Source organism: Dasypus novemcinctus, chromosome 17 (assembly GCF_030445035.2).
Source record: "Dasypus novemcinctus isolate mDasNov1 chromosome 17, mDasNov1.1.hap2, whole genome shotgun sequence".
Taxonomy (NCBI): domain Eukaryota; kingdom Metazoa; phylum Chordata; class Mammalia; order Cingulata; family Dasypodidae; genus Dasypus; species Dasypus novemcinctus.
Genome location: NC_080689.1, coordinates 82,087,304 through 82,113,229, shown reverse-complemented (window position 1 = coordinate 82,113,229; position 25,926 = coordinate 82,087,304). Strand labels below are relative to the sequence as shown.

General features: G+C 38.5%; 2 gene segments (V, D, J or C); both read right to left on the bottom strand.

The window, feature by feature from the left end:
• Positions 1-24,476, bottom strand: part of LOC131274033 (immunoglobulin kappa variable 3-11-like) — a 155,871-nt gene extending 131,395 nt beyond the window's left edge. The window contains 1 exon segment of the V gene segment in view: positions 24,418-24,476. Within this exon segment, the coding sequence occupies positions 24,418-24,466 (49 nt within the window).
• The window catches only part of LOC131273778 (immunoglobulin kappa variable 3-20-like), a 1,006,205-nt gene that overhangs the window by 851,871 nt on the left and 128,408 nt on the right, over positions 1-25,926 (bottom strand).

The following is a 25,926-nucleotide window of genomic DNA, read 5'->3' as shown; positions in this document are numbered from 1 at the left end:
TTCCCTTCTTAAATGGGAAAGGAAATTATTCTCTTTTTTTGGCTTTATTCATTTTTTTAATATTATATTCATTCTTAACACTACATTTTGCTTTGCAGAAATTTGTCCTATCATATCCACACACACAGATCAGTTTTCTTCAATTTTGAAGTTTTTATTTAATTTACAATAGTATTAATAAGAGGAGACATTGGGCATCCAGCAGAATTAATTTTAAGAACCTTTTTTTCTCCCCTTCCACCCAGAATTGATGCCCACAGAGAACCTCAGAATGTGAAATCAGGTCACTGCAGATGGAGTTAGTTAAATTAAGATGAGGCCGTGCTGGGATAGGGGACTAAATCCAGGGGCTGGTGTCTTTCTGAGGAGGGGACGTGGAGACTCGGAGCCACGGAGGAGGGCGGTGTGAAGACGGCAGAGAGGCAGGTGCCCCCAAGCCAGGCACCGCCCAGGACTGGAGCCCCTGGGCAGGAAGGGGCTCTCCTCGCAACCTCGAAGGGCCCAGGCTGATGACACGAGGATTTTGGACCCCGGCCTCAAAAACTTTGAGGAAGATGCCCTTGGCTTTGCTGGTGTGCTCGTTCAGGTGTTCAAACATGATGGAGAGTTCAAAATATTCACAGATAAACAGAAACTAAGAGAGTATGCCATTAAGAAACCTGCCTTTGAAGAAATACTAAAGGGGCTTCTGAAGGAGGAAAGAAGAGAGCAGGAGAAGCATTATTGGAGGAAAGTGTAAGAACAACAAAAAGGCAAAAATAGAAATAAAAACAACTTATGAAATACACAGATCCAATGAAAATATGGCTAATGTAAGTAATTCCCGTGTGGAGCTGGCCCATGTGCAGTGCTGATGTGCGTAAGGAGTGCCATGCCACGCAGGGGTGTCCTCCGCATAGGGGAGTTCCACCTGCAAGGAGCGCTCCCTGTAGGGAAAGCTGCCCAGCGTGAAAGAGAGTGCACCCTGCCCAAGAGTGGTACTGCACACACAGACAACTGACACAATCAAGGTGACACAACAAAAAGAACCAGATTCCCAGTGCCGCAGATAAGGATAGAAGCTGTGACAGAAGAACACAATGAATGGACACAGAGAGCAGGTAATAGGCAGGGAGGAGGGGAGAGAAATAAATAAATAATATTTTTAAAAAATCCTCACCTGTCAAGAAACACAAATTGGCAGAATGGTTAAGGAAATATGACCCATCTATATGTTGTCTACAAGAAACTCACCTTAGACCCAGGGATCCAAGGAAGTTGAAAGTGAACAACTGGAAAACAATCTTACAAACAATAACCAAAAAAGGGCAGGACTAACTATACTAATATCGGACAAAATAGACTTTAAATGCGAAACTATTGAGAGACCAAGATGGACACTACATATTAATAAAAGGGGTAATCTTTCAAGAAGAGAGAATAATCATAAACATTCATGAACCTAACCAGAGCACCTCAAAATATGAGGCAAACATTGGAAAAACTAAGTAAAGGAATAGATGCCTCTACAGTTATACTGAGGGAATTTAATACAACATTATCACCAGTGGACAGAACATCTCAACAGAAAATCAATAAAAAATCAAAGATTATGAATAATATAAATGAGGGTCTGGAACTAATAGACATACACAGAACATTACAACAAAATACAGCAGGATATACATTCTTCTCAAGGGCATATGGATCATTCCGTGAGACATACCACATGCTAGGCCACAGAGAAAGTCTCAATGAATTCAGAAAACTGAAATTACCCAAATAATTTCTCTCACCACAGTGGAATTAAAGCTGGATATTTGCAAGGACCCGAGAACCAGATTAGGTGCAAAGATATGGAAGTTAAGCAACATAATTTAGAAAAACAGTGTGTCAAGGAAGAAATATCAAAAGAAATCATTAACAACCTTGAAACCAATGAAAATGACAACACAACATATCAAAACTTACGAGATGCAGCAAAAGCTATACTGTATGGAAAGAACTAACACAAATCTTTCTTTAAAACTTCATAACCATAAATACAAACATTAAAAAAGAAGAAAGAGCTAAAATTGAAGACTTAACTGCACACTTGGAGAAATTAGTAAAAAAATAAGCCAAAACAACAAAATAACAAAGGAAGTTTAAAGAAAAATATAAAAAGATCAGAGCAAAACTAAATGAAAGAAAAAATAAGAGAGAACTAGAAAAATATGCAAAAAAAAAAAGAACTGGTTCTTTGAGTAGATCAATTAAATTGACAAACCCTTAGTTAGACAAACAGAAAAAAAGAGAGAAGATGCAAATACACATAAAAGGGAATATCACCACTGACTCCACAGAAATAAAGAGTATCATAAGAGGACATTTTGAAAACCATACGCCAACAAGAAGGAAAATTTAGAGTAAAGGAAAAATTCCTAGAAACACATAAGCAGCCTACATTGATGAAAGAAGAAATTGATGACCTCAACAAACCAATCACAAGTAAAGAGGTAGAATCAGTCATTAAAAACCTCCCAGATAAGAAGATCCCTGAGAAAGACAGATTCACAGGTGAATTCTACCAAACATTCCAGAGAGAACTAACACCAATCTTGCTTTAACTCTTCCAAGGAACTGAAATAGAAGGAAGATTGCCTAACTCATTCTATGAAGCCAACATTACCTTTATACCAAAGATAAATAAAGACACCACAAGAAAGGAAAATTACAGACCAAGCTCTCTAATGAACCTAGATGTTAAACCTCAAGAAAATATTTGCTCAGCGTATTCAACAACACATCAAATGATTTATAGACCATGACCAAGTGGGTTTCATTCCTGGTATTAAGGATGGTTCAACATGAGAAAATCAATATAATACACCACATAAGCAGACCGAAGGAAAAAATTCACATGATCATATCTGTCGGTGCAGAAAAAGCATTTGAAAAAATGCAGCACACTTTCCTGATAAAAACACTGAAAAAGTAGGACTAGAAGGAAAGGTTCTGAACAAGATAAAGGTATGTATGAAAAACCCAAAGCTAACATCATTGACAATGGAGAAATACTAAAATCTTCCTCTCTAATATCAGGAACAAGACAAGGATGCCCACTATCAACCGTCCTATTTAACACTGTTTTAGAAGTACTTTCTCAAGCACTGAGCAAAGAAAAATATATAAAAGACATCCAAATTGGAAAGGAAGAAGTTAAAATTTCACTATTTGAAGGCTACTTGGTCCTATACATAAAAATCTCTGAGAAATTTACAACAAAGTTTCTAGAGCTTATAAATGAGTTCAGTAAAGTTCCAGGTTATAAGATCAATGCACAAAAACCAGTGGCATGGCTGTGCACCAATAATGAGCCCATTGAGGATAAAATAAAGAAAAACATCCCATTTATAAAAGCAACAAAAAGACTCAAATACCTAGGAATTAATTTAACTAAAGTAGTTACTGATAAATAAAGGAATATTCTGTTTTCATGTATGGGAAGACTAATCATCATTAAGATGCCTATCCTACATAAACTGATCTACAGATTTAATGAAATCCCAATAAAAAATCTACAGAGATTTTTTACCAAATTGGAAAAACTAGCTATGAAATTTATTTGAAAGGGCAAGAGGCCCTGAATAGTCAAAGACATAATGAAAAGGAAAAATGAAATTGGAGGAATCACATTACCTGACTTAAAAACATACTACAAAGCTATACTGGTTCAAATGGCATGGTATTGGCACAAGGGTAGATATAGTGACCAATGGACCTGAATTGAGAGTTCTGATCTAGATTCTCACACATATCATGTGATATTGGACAAGGCCACCAAGCCCACTTGACTGGGAGAGAATGGCCTCTTCAATAAATGGTGCTTGGAGAACTGAATATCCATATGCAAAACAATGAGAGGGGAACACCATCTCACACCTTAAATGAAAATCAACTCAATATGGATCAAAGATCTAAATATAAGAGCCAAGACCATAAAGACCTTGGAAGATAATGTAGGAAAGCTTCTACAAGGCCTTATAATAGGAAATGGTTTCATTAAATTCACACTCAAATCACAAGCAGTAAAAGAAAAAATAGATAAATAGGACCTCATCAAATTAAAAAAAAATTGCACCTCCAAGGAGATTGTTAAGAAAGTGAAAAAACAGCACACCCAGTGGGAGAAAATATTTGATAACCATATATGTGATGGGAGCCTAATTTCCAGCATATTTAAAGAAATCCTGTATCTCAAGAACAAAAAGACAAACCATTTAAAAAATGGGCAAGAGATTTGAACAGATACTGTTCCAGAGAAGAGATACAAATGGCTAAAAAGCATTTTAAAAGATGCTAAACATCACTAGCTATTAGGGAAATGAAAATCAAAACTACTGGTAGCTATTTAAAAAACAGAGGACTAAAAGTTTGGAGAGGATGTGGAGGAATGGGAACACTCATCCCCTGCTGGTGGGATATAGAAGGGGCCAGCCATTGTGGAGGGTACTTTGGTGATTCCTCAAAAAACTAACTGTAGATCTGCCATATGATCCAGCAATTCCACTGCAGGGTATATACCCAGAAGAACCGAAAGCAAGAACATGAACAGATATATGAATAACAGTGTTCATTCCTACATTATTCATTATTGCCAAAAGTTGGAATCAACCCAAATGCCCATCAACAGAAGAATTGATAAAAATGTGTTATATATACGAATTGCATCTAGCGCAGCTGTAAGAAGGAATACAATACTAACTCATGGGATAATGTGGATGAATCTTGAGGACCTTATGTTAAATGAGGCAAGACAGGTATTGAAGGACCAATATTACATAACCTCTCTGATATGAATTAAGCAAATCAAGCAGACTCAGAGAACTAGAGTCTGAAGACAGACTTACAGGAAATAGAAAGGGAGAAGAAGGTTGTGACCCATCCCCCATAAGACAAAATCTATGATAAGGTGGAAGTGAGTAGTTGTGCGGTGAAGGGATATGACAGGGGTGTAGCGATAGTACTCGGTTGGGTGGTGCAAGTTCGACAGGGGGTAGGATTCGGAGGGTGTGTTAGACCGCCCATGGAAATGGCATAGGGTTGGGAGAGGGAGCAGATGAACACTGGGGATTGGTGGATATGTGGTTGAAACTACAATGTTAGGAAAGTTCTTTTGGCAATATGACAAGGGAGGGTTATTGGTTTAGGGAAATGGATTAGGGTGCATTCGGGACAGGGTTCACCTGGGGCGGTCTTCTAGAGAATGTGTAAGCGATCACTTTGTCATATTGTGTTGGATCAGTGGGTGGAGACCCACATAATGAGTGGGAATTAAGTGGACTCCCATCCTGGGGAGGCCCATTATGTTCTCAGAATGGTGGGTGTCTCTCAAGAGCATGCGCAGTTCGTAAGGGAAGGTCTGACCAGTGTATCAAGCCTCCAGACAAAGCAAAGCAAGTAACTATGAATTTTGTCCTTCAAGGAGTGAAGCCTGATGGTTGCCATGGGCCCTGAGGGAATGGGGAGGGAGGAAAAGGTAGGGGGAAGAGGAGATATTTAGGGGGTAATGGAAGAATTCTGCATGCGTGTGCAATGATGGGTACAGGCCATGTTGAATTTCATAAAAAGTTTATGGAAGTGTATGGTCTGGAGTATAGACCATAATGTAAACCACTGACCATGGTTAGTGGCTATGTTTCAATATTTTTACATCAGTTGTAACAAATGTACCATCCACATATAAAAAGGTTATTAATATGGGAAGGGGGAAAAGGGGAGGATGTTGCATATAGAGGAGTCCTCTGTGTTCTGTATGTGACTTTACTCTGATCTAAAACTTCTTTGAAAACAAAATGAAAAAGAGTAAGACACCTGGGGAAGAAATGAAAGAAAATGTTACCGTACATACATGACAACAGAAATTATAATGATGAAATGCAAAACAAAGGTTAAAATTGTTCATTATTTTTTTTACTATCCCAAATTTTATTTTAATTTATTTTAGGTTTTCTAAATTATTATATAGTTTATTTTTTATGTTTAAACCTATCACTACTATTTCACCTTCCTATTAATTGTATTTGGTGATGTTTCTGGCTTCATTTTTGAAGAAGTTTTGGACCACAGAAGGGTTACAATTGTGGTCAGGGAGAATCATTGATGTCGGGTGGCAGTGCTGGGGGAACCATGGAGGGAAAGTAACGTAGGCATACACGTAAAGTATATAAAAGTGTTCAAATGTTCATGGGGCATTGTCACATTGGGTGGAGATTCACATAATAACCAAAAGAATATTGATTTTCCATCCTGGGTCTCCCACCTTTGGACCCATCTTCCTGCCTTCTGTGCCCTGCTGTTGCCATTTTCCCCTGCCATGGTCAGCATGCAATTAAAACCTGGGCATTTATAATCTATAATGTGGAACTGTAATCTGTAATTCAATCTGCTTTATCACTTTTCAGTCCCTTCCTCTCTACCTTGTACTCATGATCTGTTATTCTCCCATTTCTCTTCCCTCCCTACCTTAATAAAGTACTGGCCTAACTTAGAAAAATAAAAGTGAAATAAGAAAAGAATCCCCTTCCTGGGAAGGTCTTCCACACTCTCCAATGGAACAGCAACAATCCCCCAAGTGCAGGACAATGACTAGTGAAGAAGTGTGGTCCACTGATGGGCCCTTGATATTGATGATTATGCTTACAACACTTTACTCTTGAAATTGAAACTTAGCTTAGTGCTGTAGGGTGCCTAGGAGTTACCTCATGAGAGCCTCCATGTTGCTCATATGTGACCTCTCTCTAAGCCAAACTTATCATATAAATGTATTATATTCCCCCTAGCATGGGACATGACTCTCGGGAATGAGCCTCTCTGGTATCAAGGGATTGCTACCAAGCACCAAAAAGCAATGCAACTGGAAAAAGACCTTGAATAAAAGGGGAAAGTATAATGACAAATGAATTTATATAACGAAGAGACATCAAGTGAGTTGGGAGGTCATCTCAGAGTAACACTTTTGCACATGTCAGCAGGATCTCATACACTGCCAAAGTAGATACTACCCCAAGTGGGACTTGGACTTATCCTGAATGATACTGCAATGACAGATACAGGCCATTATATATCCTGCCATGACCTACAGAATTGAGTGGGAGAGAGTGTAAACTACATTGTAAACTATATTCCATGCTTAACAGAAATGCTCGAAATGTGTTCATCAATTGCGATGAACATATCACAGTAATGAAAAAAGTTGCTAATGTAGGGAAGGATGGGAGGTGTAAGGATTGAGGTATATGGGAATCCCATATATATTTTGTGTAACATTTTGTGTAATATAAGTATCTTTTTAAAAAATTAAAAATATATATTTAAAAAATAAAAGAAAGCAGATCAATATGTCAATTCCTTAATATTATTGCAGCTAATTATGAATCTTATTCTTCAAAAATTAAAACTTAGTGCTGACCATAGGTTCTGAGGGGAGGGGTAGAGAAGAATAGAGTAAATGAAACATAACGCATTTTTAAGGCATTAGAATTGTCCTGCATGATCTTGCAATGATGGATACAGGCCAGTTTAAATTTCACAAAAACCTATAGAGATATATGGTCCAAATGTAAACCATAATGTGAACTATTGACCAGGGTTAGTATCAATGCTTCAATATTTGTGCATCAATTGTAACAAATGTAACATCTGCATGTAAAATATTATTAATAGGGGGGAGTGGAAAGAGGAGGCATTGGGTATATGGGAATCCCCTATATTTTCTATGTGATTTTTCTGTAAAAATTCTTCTTTGAATATAATTTTTTAAATGAGACACTGTGTGACTATACAGAAAAAAATGTCACAGTGCATGCAAGACAACAGATTTACAGTGATGAAAGACAGTGTCAAAAAAGTTTTACGGCAAGATGGTGTCTGAGTGAATGCTCCTCACAGTCTCTCCTGCAAAGAGGTGGTGGAGTGGGGTTGGAGTCTTTTCAAAGCGTGCTGTTTTGGGAGTTTGCAAGGCAGGAGGTGTGTGGATGTGGATTTGGAGAGACAGTGACCGAGGTAGTGCTTGCTAACGGTAGAATTGTGGGTTGCAAGTACAGAGATAGGAGGCTGCAGGAAGGTGGGACCCCTTCCCCTAGGACTGGCTGCCTGCGTTGTTCACTGAGAACTGTGTGGAGTGGCGGTGTTCCTGGGCCTTGTGATCACTAGGTGTGTGGTCCCCAGGACCATGTTCCTTAAGCCCCTGTAGCCCGCATTCCACAGACACACATACCCTGAGTCTTCAGTGTCCTGGACTACCCATTCCTCAGTCCAGCACTCCCAGAGGCCGGGGAGTGCCCTAGCCTTCTGGTTTTGGACTGACTCCGTGAGTGGGTGGGATTCAGTGGGAGGTGAAACAGTGGGGCCAGGTGAGTACAAGATCAATTTTCTGGTCACCTCCCTTTTTTATTTTTAATTTTAAAATTTTGTGTGTGTGTGTGCTTGGAAGAGCATACCGCCTGGTTTGGCGACAGCTTGGGAAGAAAGGAGTGGTGGATCTACTGAGAAAGCCCAATTCACTTAATTACCCTGAGATAGGAAACTTGGTCTGGGAAAATAAGAACAAGGCCTAGAGCAACATTGTGCCTGGGAATTTCCTCCTGTCAGCCTTCATGTTACTCAAATGTGGCCAGTCTCGAAGCCAAACTCAGCATGTAAATGCAATGCCTTCCCTCCAGCGTGGGACATGACACCCGGGGATGAGCCTCCCTGGCAACGAGGGACCACTATCATATACCAACTGATGATGCAACTGGAAAAGGACCTTATATGGAAGGTTCAATGCGGATCAGCAGAATATCCATGTCTACATAAAATACCATGACTTTAAAATGCTGTTTGACCTAAAGTAAGGGGGAAATGGAAAGGAGAAATGAGTTTATATGGCTACGAGTTTCTAAAAAAGAGTCTGGAGGCTGGCAGAAGGATTGCCCTCATGCACAACTGAGCAGAGTCAGAGAGACAGATAAAGCAGATACAACCCCCAGATATTGGTTCCTATGAAGGCTAAAGAGACCCATGAGAGTTATGGTCATGGCCGATGGGGTTTACTACCAGGGCAGATGGCCCCTCTCTGGAAATGGTGTTTCTGTGTGATGAATCTGGACTCAGATGGGATCTCCCTTCATAAGACTTTCATACTAATCTGCTGGAGGTGCAGTTAACGTTGGGGTTTAAGATATAGTTAGGGGATTTGAATCTCTGGACTGATAATGTGATAGCCAGGTCCTGAGCCTCAACAGACTCCAGCACCTACAATCTGATCTATTGGACTTACCACACTCAGCTAAGATGGAGTTGAAGAAGTACAATCACCACACCATGGAGCCTAGAGTGATTACAACTGAAAATGGGAGGATGGCAGCCAGCATCCATGTGGAATCTGAGCCTCCTCTTGACATAGAGGTGCAATGGACACAACCAATCCAATGTCCACATAGAAGAGGTGGCATTGGATTGGGAAAAGTGGACATGGTGGCTGATGGGTATGGGGAAGGGCAGGAAGAGATGAGAGGTGGGGGCGTATTTGGGACGTGGAGCTGCCCTGGATGGCGCCTCGGGGGTGATCACCGGACATCGTGGATCCTCACAGGGCCCACTGGATGGAATGGAGGAGAGTATGGGCCATGATGTGGACCATTGTCTATGAGGTGCAGAGGTGCCCAAAGATGTACTTACCAAATCCAATGGATGTGTCATGATGATGGGAACGAGTGTTGTTGGGGGGGGAGAGGGGGGTGGGGGGGTGGGGTTGAATGGGACCTCACATATATATTTTTAATGTAATATTATTACAAAGTCAATAAAAAAAAAAAAAGAAAGAAAATAATAAGACCAGGGAGAATATTGATGAAGTAATAGATGAAATGAGATTTGGCTCAGAATTAATAATAATTGGAGCTTGATGATGTGTATGTGGAGGTTCATTCACTGTTCTACTTCTAAATATGTTGGAAATTTTCCATTGAAGAAAGTTAAGAAATAAATAAGGTTAAGAAATAAAAAAAAAAAAAAAAAAATCAACTAGCCCTCTCAGAGCACACCTAAAGGAGACGGACTGTAGGAGGTGCTTTCCAAGCTTCTAATAGCATACTTGGGGTTCCCAGTGAGGTGTGGGTACTCTCTCTCCCTGGAAATTAAAGGTCCTTGTTTTCTCTGTGGAGCTGATTCAACAAGGACCCACTTCAATCTCCTACTGGACCTCTCAGGCAGCTTTCCTGCTCCCTGGGAAAGAGGAAAATGAGGAAGGGAGAAAGGGGGAATGTCAGATAGCTAAGTGTTTTATTTAACTACCAAGAGGATTCCTTGCTTGCAAATTTGCCTATTATCTTGATGGTTTGTTTTCCTGTTTTTTCTTTCCTTTTTATCACCACAAGGCCTTTTTCTTTCTTTTTCCTTTTTTTCTCTTTTTCTTTTCCTTGCTTACTTCCCCCCTTCCTTTACTCCCTTTTTTTCTCTTTCTTTCTTTCTCCTCTTTTTTATCCTTTTTACATTATGTGCTACAGGGAGCACTACACATTTGCTGTATTTCCTCACCCTCCATTTCCTTTTTCCTGTGTGTATTGATTTTGGCCACCAACACTATCCCCTTTCCTCTATATCTTTCTGTCCTCCTTCATTTATTGTTTCTCTTACATTGCACCTCTCTTTGTTTGCCCGCCTATTTTTCTGACACTTTGTTTCTAAGACTTTTGTTCTGTTTTCTGTTTTATATTCACTATTTATATTATTGTTATTTCTTTTATCTTTCCCTATTTCCTGAACACACTAGCCTTTTAATTCATACTATATTCCTCCCCATATTCAATTTACTGTCTCATTATACATACTCTATTTTTCTTACTGTTATAACTCTAAATAACTTTCATGAGTTTAATATCCATTCTCCTAGATCTCACAAGGTTCCTCTGTTATTATTTACTATCAATACTACTATTATTCATTTCCTTTCTTACTTTTTTGCTCTCTATGGCCCTAATATTTTCCTTCAAGTTATCTTAGCCAACAACAAGGAAACAGAATAAGAAGAACAAAGTGACAAAGAGAAGACTTAATATGCATGCAAACACAACTAATTAAAGTCCAAACTAAACAAAAAAGCTAAGCAACTTTTTAAAACCATCAAGAAAAAATGATGACCAGACAGGAACAAAAACCTACAAACCAAACCAATAATCAGGAAAACATGCCTCAATCCAGTGAACAAACTAAAAACCAGGAAGAGGAGCAGATATTCAAACATGTAACTAAAACTCTCAAGACATGTATTAGGGACCAATTTGATGAAGAGAAGGAAGAGATTAAGAATATGAAGAAAACACTTGGAGAGAATACAGAAGAAATTGCAGTCATACACAAGAAGATAACTGACATGATGGTGATGAACAGCACAATTCAAAAAATCAAAACTACACACTCAGCAAATAACAGCAGATTCAAAGAGGCAGAGGAAAGAATTAGTGATGTGGGAGACAGCACATCTGATATCAAACAGATAGTAGAACTAGTTGATAAAAAGATAGAAAAAATCCAGCAGGGATGTAGGGACCTGAAGGAAATGCAAAACACACAAACGTACACATTATAGGTATCCCAGAGGGAGAAGAGAAGGGAAAGGAGACAGAAGGGGTGTTGGAGGAAATAATGGCTGAAAACTTCCCAAATCTATTGAGGGAGATGGAGGGAGATGTCCAGGAAGCACAATGCACCCCAAACAGCATAAATCCAAACAGGCTTACCCCAAGACATGTACTTGTCAAGTTATCCAATGCTCAAGACAAAGAGAAAATACTAAAAGCAGCAAGAGAAAAGAGAACAATTACATACAAAGGAGGCTCCATAAGATTAAGTGCTCATTTCTCATCTGAAACCATGGAGGCAAGAAGGCAGTGGTATGACATAGTCAAGGTACTAAAAAATCATTTCCAACCAAGAATACTCTATCCAGTAAAGTTAGCATTCAAAAATGATGGAGAGTTCAAAATATTCACAGATAAACAGAAACTAAGAAAGTATGTCAACAAGAATCCTGCCCTTCAAGAAATACTAAAGGCAGTTCTGCAGAAAGAAAAAAAAAAAAAAACAAACAAGAGAGACAGAACTGAGGAGAGTGTAAGAGCAACTAAAAAGACAAAAACAGAAAAATAAAATAAAATAAGACAAACACAAATCCAAAGAAAATATGGCTAATATTGTTGGTGATTTGGGCCTGAAGGGTATAGGGAATAAAAGAAAGAGAAAAAGCAGAGTGAAAAAAAGAGAAAGAAGGAAAGAAAAAGAAAGAAAGAATGAGAGACCTGGGATCAGGGGTCTGCCAATAGAGACTCATCAGACAACTTTAATATTGTTTACAAGGGGCTCTCTATATACCCCAGTCTATGTGACAACAAGCAGCAACATGCAGTTAACTATCAGCATTACTCATAGTCTAAAGAATTCAAAAAAATCTTATCTCAAGGAACAAAGTCTAAGTGTTCTATTTACTGCAAAAGGTATGTGCTCATCTTTTCTTTCAGTCTTTAACACCTTCATCCTATTTGCCAGGAACTCTTAATTACTGCATTCCTTAGGTTGCAAGCATAGCCATGGAGACAGCACATCTCTCCTTGGGAGGCCACTGTGTCTCAGTTTCCAACAAATATAAATAATTCCTTGAAAGTAAAAACACTAAATGTCAATGGATTAAATTCACCTGTCAAGAGACTCAGACTGGAAGTTTGGATAAGGAAATATGACCCATCTATATGCTGTCTACAAGAAACACATCTTAGACCCGGGGATTCAAGGCAGTTTAAAGTGTATGGCTGGAAAACAATCTTACAAGCAAACAGTAACCAAAAAAATTAATATAGCTACTGGAAGTTTGGATAAGGAAATATGACCAGACTGGAAGTTTGGATAAGGAAATATGACCCATCTATATGCTGTCTACAAGAAACACATCTTAGACCCGGGGATTCAAGGATGTTTAAAGTGTATGGCTGGAAAACAATCTTACAAGCAAAAAGTAACCAAAAAAATTAATATAGCTACATTAATATCAGACAGTAGCTATATTAATATCAGACAAAATACACTTTAAATGCAAAACAATTGGGAAAGACAAAGATGGATGCTAAATATTAGTGAAAGGGATAATCTTTCAACAAGAACAATCATAAACATTGAAATTCCTAACAATGGTGCCTCTAAGTATGCAAGGCAACACTGGAAAAACTAAGTGAAGGAATAGATGCCTCTATAATTATAGTTAGCAATTTTAATACACCACTATCAACTTTGGACAGAACATCTCAAAAGAGAATCAATAAAGAAACAAAGATTTTTAACAATTTATAAGAGGAGCTGGACCTAATAGATATGTACAGATCATTACACTCAAATACAGCAGGATATACATTCTTCTCAAGTTAACATGGATCATTCTCCAAGATAGACAACATGCTAGGCCATAGAAAAAGTCTCAGTGAATTCAGAAAGATTGAAATCATACAAAATAATTTCTCTGACCAGAATGGAATGAAGCTGGAAATCTGCAAGGCCCAGAGATCTAGATTTAGCACCTAGATTTGGAAGTTAAACAACACACTCTTAGAAAAACACTGGGGCAAGGAGGAAATCTCAAAAGAAATTAATAACTATCTTGAAACTAATGAAAATGATAACACAACATATCCAAACTTATGGGATGCAGCAAAAATAGTACTGAGAGTGAAGTTTATAGCCATAAATTCATACATCAAAAAATAAGAAAGAGCTAAAATTGAAGAACTAACTGCACACTTGGAGGAATTAGTAAAAAAAACAACAAACTAACCCCAAAGGATATAGAAAGAAAGAAATAACAAAGATCAGAGCAGAACTAAATGAAATAGAAAATAAGAAAGCACTTGAAAACATAAACAAAACCAAGAGCTGATTCTTTGAGAAGATCAATAAAATTGACAAACCCTTAGCGAGACTAACAAAGAAAAAGAGAGAGAAGATGCAAGGACACAAATTAAGAAATGAGAAAGGAGATATTACCACTGTTCCCATGGGAATAAAGACAAACACAAGAGGATATTTTGAAAATTTATATGCCAACAAGAAGGACAAATTCTTAGAAACACATAGGCCCCCTACATTGACAAAGGAAGAAATTAAGAATCTCAACAAACCAGTCCCAAGTAAAGAGATAGAATCAGTCATTAAAGACCTCCCAACTAAGAAGAACTCTGGGCCAGATGGCTTCAGAGGCGACTTCTACCAAACTTTCTGGAAAGAACTAACACAAATCTTGCTTAAACTCTTCCAAAAAATCAAAACAGAAGGAACATTGCCTAACTCACTCTGCGATGCCAAGATTACTCTAGTACCAAAGCCAAACAAAGACAACACAAGAAAGGAAAATTACAGACCAATCTCTCTAATGAATCTAGAAGCAAAAATTAAAAAAAATACTTGCTAATTGTATTCAACAACACATTAAACAAATTATACACAATGACAAAGTGGGATTCATTCCTGGTATGCAATGATGTTTCAACATAAGAAAATCAATTAATGTAATACACCACATAAACAGATCGAAGGAGAAAAAAATCACATAATCATAACTATAGATGCAGAAAAAGCATTTAACAAAATACAGCACACTGCTTGATAAATACATTCCAAAAGGTCAGAATAGGAGGAAACTTTCTGAACACGATAAAGAAAGAGTATATATGAAAAACTCACAGCTAACATCATTTACAGTGGTGAAATCCTAAAATATTTCTCTCTAAGATCAGGAACAAGACAAGAATGACCACTATCAACTCTCCTATTTAACATAGTCTTAGAAGTACTTGCAACAAAGCTTCTAGAACTTATGAATGAGTTCAGTAAGTTGGCAGGTTACAAGATCAAGCATAAAAGTAAGTAACATTTCTGTACACCAATAATGAGCAATCTGAGAAGGAAATCAGGAATCAAATACCATTCACAACAGTAAATTAAAAAATCAAATACCTAGGAATAAATTTAACTAAAGAGGTAAAAGACTTATATACAGAAAACAACACAACATTGTTCAAGGAAATCAAAGAAGACGTAAATAAATGGAAGAATATTCCCTGTTCATGGATAGGAAGACTAAATATTATTAAGATGCCCATCCTACCAAAACTGATATACAGATTCAATGCAATCCCAAGAAAAATCAACACATCTTTCTTTAATGAACTAGAGAAACTAACTATGAAATTTACTTAGAGAGGAAAGAGGCCCTGAATAGCCAAAGTCATATTGTAAAAGAAAAATGAAATTGGAAGAACCACACTACCTGACTTCAAAATATACTACAAAGCTACAGTAGTGAAAACAGCATGGTTTGGGCACAAGGATAGACTCACTGAGCAACAGAACCAAATTGAGAATACAGTTATAGATCCCCATATATACAGCCATATGGTATTTTACAAGGCCACCAAACCCTCTCAACTGGGAGAGAATGGTCTCTTCAACAAATGGTGCCTGGAGAACTGGATATCCATATGTAAAACAATGAAAGAGGATTACCAAGTCACACCTTATACAAAGATCAACTCAAGATGGATCAAAGACCTAAATATAAGAGCCAAGACCATAAAGACCTTGGAAAGCAATGTAGGGAACCATCTACAGGACTTTGTAATAAGAAATGGCTTCATGAACTTCTCACCAAAAGCATGAGCAGCAAAAGAACAAATAGATAAATGGGACTTCCTCAGAATTAAAGTCTTTGCACCTCAAATGAGTTTGTCAAGAAAGTGAAAACAGAGCCTGCACAATGGGAGGAAATATTTGATAACCATATATCTGATAGGAGACTTATATCTTGCATATATAAAGAACTCCAATATGTTTAAAAGAAAAAGAAAAACAGCCCATTTTTTTAAAATGGGGAAGAAATAGTTTGGCACTTCTCCAAAAAAGATACAAAAATGGTTAAAAAAAAGATGAATAAACCACTCAAAATCACTAGCTACTAGGCAAATGCAAATCAAAACAACAATAATATAACATCTTACTCCCATAAGATTGGCAGCTATCAAAAAATCAGAAGACTACAATTGCTGGAGAGAATGTGGAGGAATGGGAACACTCATCCAGTGCTGGTGGGAATGCAGAAGGATCCAGCCATTCTGGAGGACAGTTTGGCAGTTTCTCAAAAATATGGCTTAGATTTGCCATATGATCCACCAATTCCACTGCTGGGTATATACCCAATAGAACTGAAAACAAGGACACAACCTGATACGTGCACACCAATGTTCATAGAAACACTGTTCACTATTGCCAAAAGTTGGAATCAACCCAAATACCCATCAGCAGATGAATGGATAAATAAAATGTGGTATATACATACAATGTAATACTACTCAGCTGTAAGAAAAAATACAGTACAAACACATGTGATAACATGGATAAATCTTGAGAACCTTATGTTGAGTGAAGCAACCCAGGCTTGAAGGACAATTACTACATGAACTCTCTGATATGAAATAAGTAAACCAAGCTGTCTCAGATAGCTAGAGACAGGATGAAATATTTAAATGAAATTGGGGTTAGAGGAAGGTTGTAAGCTGAAACCTACATGAGTGAAATCTATGATAAGCTGGAGGTAAGTATTTGTACAGGGAAGGGATAAAGTGGGGGCATATAGAAAACTTTGGATGGGCTTTGTGGGCTTCAGGGGGGCTAGGGATGGGAGGATGGGTCAGATGGCCCAAGAAATTGGGGGGAAAGTGGGAGGAACATTTGAACATAGGAGATTTTCAGGTATGTGTTTCAAATTACAGTGTAGAGAAAACTCTTTAGAAAATATAATACAGAAGGTTACTTGTTTAAGATGCTTAAGGGGGGGTATGTGACATGGGGCAAGCTTACAGGTGCTCGTTTTTCATAGTGGGTTATATCATTGGGTGGAGAACCATAAAATGAAAGTAAAAGTACATCCACATCCTGGGGAAGACTAATGTTCTCAAACAGGGGGAATTGTATCTCTTGAGAGAATTGGTAGCATCCAATGGGTTAGGGCAGTCAAGTATGTCAGGCTCTTAACATCGTTGCGAGTATCTCTGAATATGGCCCTTCAAGTAATGAGGATTGATTGTCATGGTGGGCCCTGTGGGAAGGGGGAGAAAGGTGTTGAATACATGGAATCAGTGTAACTGCGGGGCAATGGAAGTTTTCCACAAGATCATGCAATGATGAATATAGGACATGCTAAATTATACCAAAAATGTATAAAAGACTATAGGCTAAAATGTAAACCATAATGTAAAACATAAGATAATTAAAAATTTAGAAAATTGTATAGTCTAAAATATAAAGCATGATGTAAACCCAAATGGAACCATGTTTGAAACCTATTGTTTCAATATCTGTACATCAGCTGCAGCAAATGTAATATGAACATGTAAAAGGATCATTGTTGGGGAAGGGATAAAGGGTTTGATGTTGGATACGTGGGAGTACCATATTTTGTATATGTGAATTACTGTGATCTAAAAATTTGTGAAGACAAACTTAATACTTAGACACTGAGGAAGAAATGGAAGAAATTGCCTTTCCACTCTACATACAGAGCAACACTTACAGCAGTGATTAAAGGCAAAATGCCAGAAACAAAGCTTTTAATTTTTAAATTTTTTATACCCCAATTTATTTTTCTTTATTTAATTTTTCTAAATTACTATGCATTCTATATCTAACCTTTAAACCCATCACTATATTCCATTTTACTCTTAATGGAACCTGGCAATATATTGGGCTTCCTTTCTGAAGAAGTTTTGGACCACAGAGAGGTTCAACTATGGTGGGGGAGGAGCACTCGTGTGAGCTGTTACTGGTGAGGGGCACATGATTGGGAGGGAGTTCTCCAGGGCATGTATACAGGGTACATAGAAAGGCTTGGATATTTTCATAGTGGTTACAGTTGGAAATGACAGCTGAGAGAGTGCTAAGTTCCTGGCTAGGGGAGCTCTATCACATGCACCAATGGAACAGCAACAATCCCCCAAGTGCAATGTCCAAGACCAACAAAGATGGATGGTCCAACAATGAGCCCTTGATACTGATGACTCCGATTATGAGCCTATGTGCCTGAAATATGAACTATGCCTAGAGCTGCATGGTGCCTAAGAGTTACCTCCTGAGAGCCTCCATTTTGCTCAAATATGGTCACTCCCTAAGCCAAACTCAGCATGTAGATGAACTACCTTCCCACCAGCATGAGACATGACTCCTGGGGATGAGCCTCCCTGGCACTGAGGGATTACTACCAAACACCAATTGATGATGTAACTAGAAAAAGAACTTGATGAAAGGGGTCAATTCAGACTTGCGGACTCTCTCAACCTAGATGTAATATCTGGTGTTAAAAACTTCTTTTTGACTTTGTATAAAAGGGAGATATAGAAAGGACAAGTGAGTTTACATGGCTATGAGTCTCCAAAAAGAGCCTGGAGGTTATCAGAGGGGTCACCCTTATGCACACCTCAGCAGAGTCCCAGAGACAGATAAAGTAGATACACCCTCAGGCATTGGTTCTTCTGAGGGCTACAGAGACCCACAGGTTCTGTGGTCATGGAAGATGGAGTTCAGTGCCATGTCACTTGTCCCTACCTTGGATTTTGTGTTTCTGTGTGATGGAGCTGGACTCAGATGTGATCTTTGTTCACAAACCAGAAGATTTTTAAGAACGTTATATTATCAAAAATACTGCCCGCTGAGCTGAAAGGGACAATAAGAGGATAAAATAAGAAGGCTGGGGAATTACAATATTCTATAAACTGATAAAACTATGAACTTTCAAAAACCTTTTGAAGATAAACAAATTGTGATACCTTACTTTGCCAGGCAGCTATCTTAGATAGTACAGAATGGGATGGCTTAAACACTGGGAATTTATAGGCTCACAGTGTTTAGGTTAGGAGAAGCCACTACGAGAAAGCAGCAAGGAAATGCCTTCTCCCCAAACTCTACAACATTCCAGAGATCCTTGAGGTTCCTTGGCTACTATCCCTGCCTTGCTTTCATAGCAATGTCCTCTCCTTTCTCTTCTGGTTTCTGTTGACTTCTATCTTCTGGCTCCTCCCTGTGGATTCTATATTTTTGAGTCAATGTATCATGCTTATAACAGAATCCAATGATCTGGATTAAGGCTCCTTTCAATTAGGTGGGCCACACCTGACCTCAAATAACATATTCGAGATCCTATCTACAATGTGCCCACACAGACAGGAATACTAACAATGATTGAGAATGCATATATAATTCAATCTACACCAGATAGGAGAGATGCCAGCTCCATAGGGAGAATTATAACAAACATGGGCTCAGAGGCCACAGACCTGGGTATAGAAGCTAAAGCCAGAGGTCCAGACAGCAGAGACGTGTCACCAAGGACAATCCATAGGCCACAGAGATGACTCCAGGCAATGAACCTAACAGAACTTCAAGATTTCAAAATTGCTTGGGAGCTGTGCTTCCTTTCTTCCTTTCATCCTCTCCCTTTTGGAATTAGGATGTCTGCAACATTTATACTATGCCTACCCCCACCAGGGTATTCTGGAATCAGTAAAATTATTTTCTTGTTACTGGTCTACAGAGAGAAATGAGTTTATCCCAGATTGGATCCTACTGAGAATGTAATAAATACCTAATTTGCCTCATTTAGATGATTTAGATGGTAACTTGTGACTATTCAGGAAAGGATATTTAGATGAGTTTTGGGAAGTGAGTTGAGGCTATAATTTTTTAGATATTTGAGTATGTTGGGATGAGGACAAGGTATTTTGCATGTGGGATAAATGGGCATTATTGGGGTTTAAAGAAACACACTATACACTGAATACCCACCTGAAAATACCTTGTCTTAAATCCTGGTGCCCATGCATGTTACCTCATATGAAACATTCATCGTACTTTGTTTAATCTGAGATGAAGAGATTATCCTGGGGTTTCAGGTTAGGTATAAATGCAATCACATGTATTCCTATAAAAGGGGTGCAGGATAATTTGACAGACTAATATAAAAATGCAAGACAGAAAAGAGCATAGAGTAATTTGAAGATGCTGAACTTGAAAGCTAGAGTAATGAAGTCCCAAAACAAAAAATTCTGGCAGCCTCCACGTGCTCGTAGAGTCATGGAATATATGCTCCCAAAGAGCTTCCAGAAGTGTGGCCTTTAAAAATCTTTGATTACAGCCTTGAGATACTGATTTCAATTTGCCGGCTCCCAAAACTGTGAGTGATTTGAATTCTATTATTGTGAGTTATCAAGTTTCTTTTCAATTTGTTGAAGCTGCCACAGAAAGCTAATTTAATCATTAATAATTAATGAATAATTGTGGGATTTTTAAAAGAGATATGAAAAGATTTTTAATCGTTGGAAACAAGGATTTTCTTTGTATCAGGTTTGGCTCATAGCCTGTTATGTGTTGAGTGTGTTGACTTATTTTGCTTCACGACATCCTCACAAAACAGGGATAATTGTAATATACAATTTATATCTGAGACAACCTTCAAATGAGATGTTACGTAATTTAATTGAGGACACATGGGCAGAAAGTATCAAAGATGTACAAAAAAATAACTAAATTGATACTTGAAGGGAAAGTGTCATGGGGAAATTTGTAAGTATTTATAGTTAGGATTAGAATAAAGGGGAATGGCCATTAATAGGGACAGAATGACAGAGAGAGATAATTTTCTTTATTTTCTTTGTTTTCAAAAGAGAAGGAATAAAGGATAAAGACATTGAGCTAGGACTGTAAAATACAATCAGGAGATGCTGAGCAGAAGGGCCTGCCCCATCAGAGGGTCCAGTAGGTAAGGAGGGAGAGTGACACAAGACCTTCAGAGGAGAGTCTGAACTTGTGCTGGTGAGGATTATATCTTTATGTTATATTTGGAGGATAATAGCATGGAGCAAAGGAAGGGAAGAAGGAGAAGGAGTCAAAATAGGAAAGTTTAAAGAAAGGAGGCACAGGGAAGAGGTAGTTGATCCATCAGGATATAAAACACTCTGAAATGGGCTTTCATTTCATCTTTTGGAGCATGCAAATAGCCATCAGAAGAATCTTAGAATTAGTCTGCCAGGTGGTAAAAGACATGTGGTGCAGTCAACCCAAGTCAGGCTGATGGCCAGCTAAGAAGCATGTGAAACAGATCAAACACAATTGAGCCTAGAACACATACATCTCAGGGGACCTGCCAGATAACTATAAGCCAAGAGTAGGCCCAGGTGAGTCAGTCAGGCCTCCACAGGAACAGCTAACCAAAAACTCACCAGCTAAAGCTTTCTGATACTGGTTTTGGGCATATCTTACATGAGAGTAGCTAACTGATATATTAACATCTTTTAAATTGTTTTTCATTGTTAAGCCACAGTCTCCTCCCCAGACCTATTTTTCATCCTATCAATAAAAAATGGCATAGTGTATATTTTTCATATGTGTTTTTTTCTCATCAACTACAATGATAGGAGGGATTTTTGCAACTGACAGAGGAACCACTTAATAAATGTTTCTTGAGTGAATAAATGACATGGATCCAATGATTAAAATACCTCTCATTACTAAGAGTAAAGAGCAGTTATGTGTGTCAGAGAGTTTGGTGTATTCTCCTCCTGTTTGATGAGACATTTGGTGAAACTAAATTTCATCCACCAACATATTTACAAAGAAATTTCAGGAAAAATACTAGAACACCAGAGTATTTCCACTAGCACACTGAGAATAATGTGTTAATTGAAGTTTATTCAGGGAAACGGATATGGCTCTGCTGATAGAGCATCCGCCTACTGCTTAGGAGGTGCAGGGTTCAAACCCAGGCCCTCCTGGCCCATGGGGTGAGCTGGCCCATGAAGAGTGATGATGGGCACAAAGAGTGTCAAGCCACGCAGGGGTGTCCCCTGTGTAGGGGAGCCCAATGTATAAGGAGTGCACCCCAAAAGGAGAGCCACCCCATGCAAAAAAAGCACAGCCTCCCCAGGAGTGGCACCACACAAATGGAGAACTGACACAGCAAGATGATGCAACAAAAAGGTGCCGCTGATAAGAACACAACCTAACACAGAATAATACATAGTGAATGGATGCAGAGAGCAGACAATGGGGGTGGTGAAAGGAGAGAAGGAAGGAAGGAAGGAAGGAAGGAAGGAAGGAAGGAAGGAAGGAAGGAAGGAAGGAAGGAAGGAAGGAAGGAAGGAAGGAAGGAAGGAAGGAAGGAAGGAAGGAAGGAAGGAAGGAAGGAAGGAAGGAAGGAAAAGACAGAAAGAAAGAAAGAAAGAAAGAAAGAAAGAAAGAAAGAAAGAAAGAAAGAAAGAAAGAAAGAAAGAAAGAAAGAAAGAAAGAAAGAAAGAAAGAAAGAAAGAAAGAAAATAAACTTTATTCAAAGTGGTCAGGTTACAACAGACTTAAGAACCATGAATTCCTTCAGTGCCAAAGGATGGTAAGAGAGAAAGTTGACAATTGGTGATAGCGTTCAGGAGGAAAGTACTCACACATTTCCAGAAAGGTTAAAGCTGAAGGATTAGAGAGTTGCCATGAAAGAATGAGAATAGCTGAAAGAGATGGAGAAAAGAAAAAGGGCTTTACCAAAGGAGGCAGACTTTCAGTTATTCTAGAAATATTTGGATATAGACTGTTCTGGTTAGCCAGACAAAAATGGGCTGGCTTCCACAAGAGGTATTTATTAACTCACAAGCCTACAATTTTGAGACTGAGAAAAATGTCTAAATCAAGGCATCATCAGGCAATGCTTTCTTCCCAGAGACCAGCTGCCAGTGATGCTCGAATCCTCTGCCACATGGCAAGACACATGGAGGCATCTGCTTCTTTCTTCCATAAATTTCAGGATTCATTGCTTCAGATTCTTGCTCCAATGGTTTTCTCCTTCTTATTTAAATCTCATTCTCTTATAAAAGACTCAAGTAATGGGACTGAGACCCACAGTGACGCAGGCATGAAGTTAAGTAACCTACTCAAATGGTTCCACCTACAATAGGTTACACGCCAGATGGATTCACCTGACAATCCTACTTTATTGAGGTCCACACTGCTTCACACCATCAAATATACTTATATTCTATTTGCATTATTTTTCCTTTTTAAACAGATGGCACACACAACATTAGGTAATATTGTAAAGAATAAAATTATATATCTGTCATTTCAAATGTATGGGAATAAGAGGAAGTAAACATAGTCCTTAAAACAATATGGAAATCATTTAATTTTTGGCAAATTTTATGGTTCGACCATTTTAAAAGAGAACTATAGAAATAGGGTGAAATCGCAGGAATATGAAGCTCACTGGAAAGTTTTACATCCGAACTGAAATCAACATTTCTTATAACCAAAGCATTCTTCAATGAGTATAGTATATTAAGGCACCCACAGTTACTATTTGATGGCAATAAGAAATAAAAATTGTTATCTAAATAAAAAAAGAAGGTAGAGTAGCACATCTAATCATCTTTTGTGACAATGAAAAGAAAGGCTTGGATGGCAAAGGATCCAGTGAAGGAAATATGTAAGGGAGGAAAATGACCTTCCATAGGGGAGTTTTGCATATGAAGGATCAATGATTTAATCTTGGGAAGGACCAGAGTTGGAGGATGATGGGGGAGAAAGAAGAAGATGGAAGGGATAAGGAAAGAAGATGATGCATTTTTAAACATTAAGGAAGTACAATGGAGAGAGTCAATCCATCAGGGTGTAAAGTTTATAAGACCCCAGCCTAGAGGGTCAATTCACCCTGTCACTTGATCTTGTCAAGTGAAAAAAAGATTTCTATGGTACAGTCCCCTAAAGGATGTGGTTTCTCAGACAGATGGAGGAAGCAGCTGGTGATGCAAGACTCACTGCCCTACAGCCCTGGGGAGGAGGTAAGTGTTCAACGTTGTAGCACTGTGGGAGAACCGCTGTAATACCGCTGACAGTAATAATCTCCCAGATCTTCGGGCTGGAATCTGCTGATGGTGAGAGTGAAATCTGTCCCAGACCCACTGCCACTGAATCGATCAGGGACTCCAGATGCCCGGGTGGATGCACCATAGATGAGCAGTTTAGGAGTCTGTCCTGGTTTCTGGTGGTACCAGGCTAAGTAGCTGCTAACCCTCTGACTGGCCTTGCACTTGAGGGTGACGGTCTCTCCTGAAGATGCAGCCACAGAGCCTGGAGACTGGGTCATCACGATGTCCCCACTGGCACCTGCAACCAGAAAAGAGCATAGAGCATACATTCAATCACAAAGTTATAAAATATGTATCTAAATGTAGGTTTTCTTATTTAGCATATATATTCAGATCTGCTTTAGATGAAATGGTTTGCTCACTCTGCATGTTAAAACCATTCTCCATATTCATAAAGATAATACTCTTCTAAACCTCTCACCTGAGGCCCAGAACACCAGCAGGATGAGCAGTTGGGAATGTGACATCATCTTACTCACCGGCTGATGCACTCAGGCCCCATCTCTAGGGAAACTGCATTAATAGAGCTCTGAGCAGACAACCAAGTCCCCGAGGAGCATATGCAAATCAATAGAGAGTATAAAGTCAAATGTACCTGTGCAGTGAGTTGTAAAGACAATAATGGTAGGAGATAAAACTATCATGACCACAGGAAATGTAACTACATGCCTGCAAAAGGCGATAAATCAACTTAACACCACAACTTTCAACAATGTTCAGCACAATTTGGAAAATGAAATATTTTATCCACAATTGTATTCTTTCAAATCAACTGCACCCATCTTGAAAACAAAAGGAATTTGTAATAAAATACATGCATCTGTAAGTGTAATATCAGAAGTTAATTAAATGTTATAAATATGGTGCCAAAGCCTAGGTGGAATATAGTCATATCATTGGATAGATTAAGATGTAGTGCACGTATGGTGTATCTATCTCAGTCTATTCTAAATTTTAACATCCCAAAGGAACCTCACATAATATATCTAAAACAAGTCCTCTGTGTTGCCCTTAATACAATATTACTCCCAGAAAGGAGTCATCAAATATTTACAAGACACCCTTAGGACTATCATTTAAGTCGACCACTTTCTAAAATCACTAATGAAGTGATTAACAGACCTGAAGTGTAACACCTCCACCTAGTGGTCATACGTAAAATGGCTTCAGCTCCCAAGGTCTGATAGAGCATTTCTTCATTTATTCCTACCCAAAACTAATGATACTTTTAGAATTATGCAGATAACAATGTCATGAACACTTCTAGGCATAGGACATTAAATTATGAACAAGGAGAACGATTCATTTTACAGGGAGGTTACACAGTAAACAAAACATTTCTGCAGCCATTACTAACCTGCTTCTTTGAGATTTCCTCCTCTGAGCTAAGCTGTTACTCAGGAAAGGTAGGGCCATGTGAACCTGGTCCATTTCAGGATCAACACTCTACACGAACAGTCAGAGGTAAGAGAAAATTTAGGGCACTTTAACAATTGTATGGGTAAAAAATTCCTCCACTATCATGACTATAATTTTCCTGCAGACTTTTTCCAAAGCTTCTAAGAGATTTTCCTTGATGTGGAATGTCCTAAGGCATGTATTGTTCTAATTCTAATTAATAAATTCATTTCCTGTAGTTTGTCTCCTTATGAGCACTTTACCTTAGGAGAGGGTCCCCTCCCAGCATTCAGGAATGGTGCTGCACATACCCACATCATCAGGGAAGGCATTCCTTCTCATCAGCAATCCACCCTGTTCTTGGTCCACCACGTATTCGTGTTTACAAATGTGTTTTTTCCTCCTCTTCCATGAAGTTGCATTTAATATACATTCTTAAGTTTGCTTATTTTGCTCAACTTTCTACTACTTAATTGATAGGTTTCCTGCATCAGTGCAATATTTCTTTCCCATTCTTACACACATTCAAAAA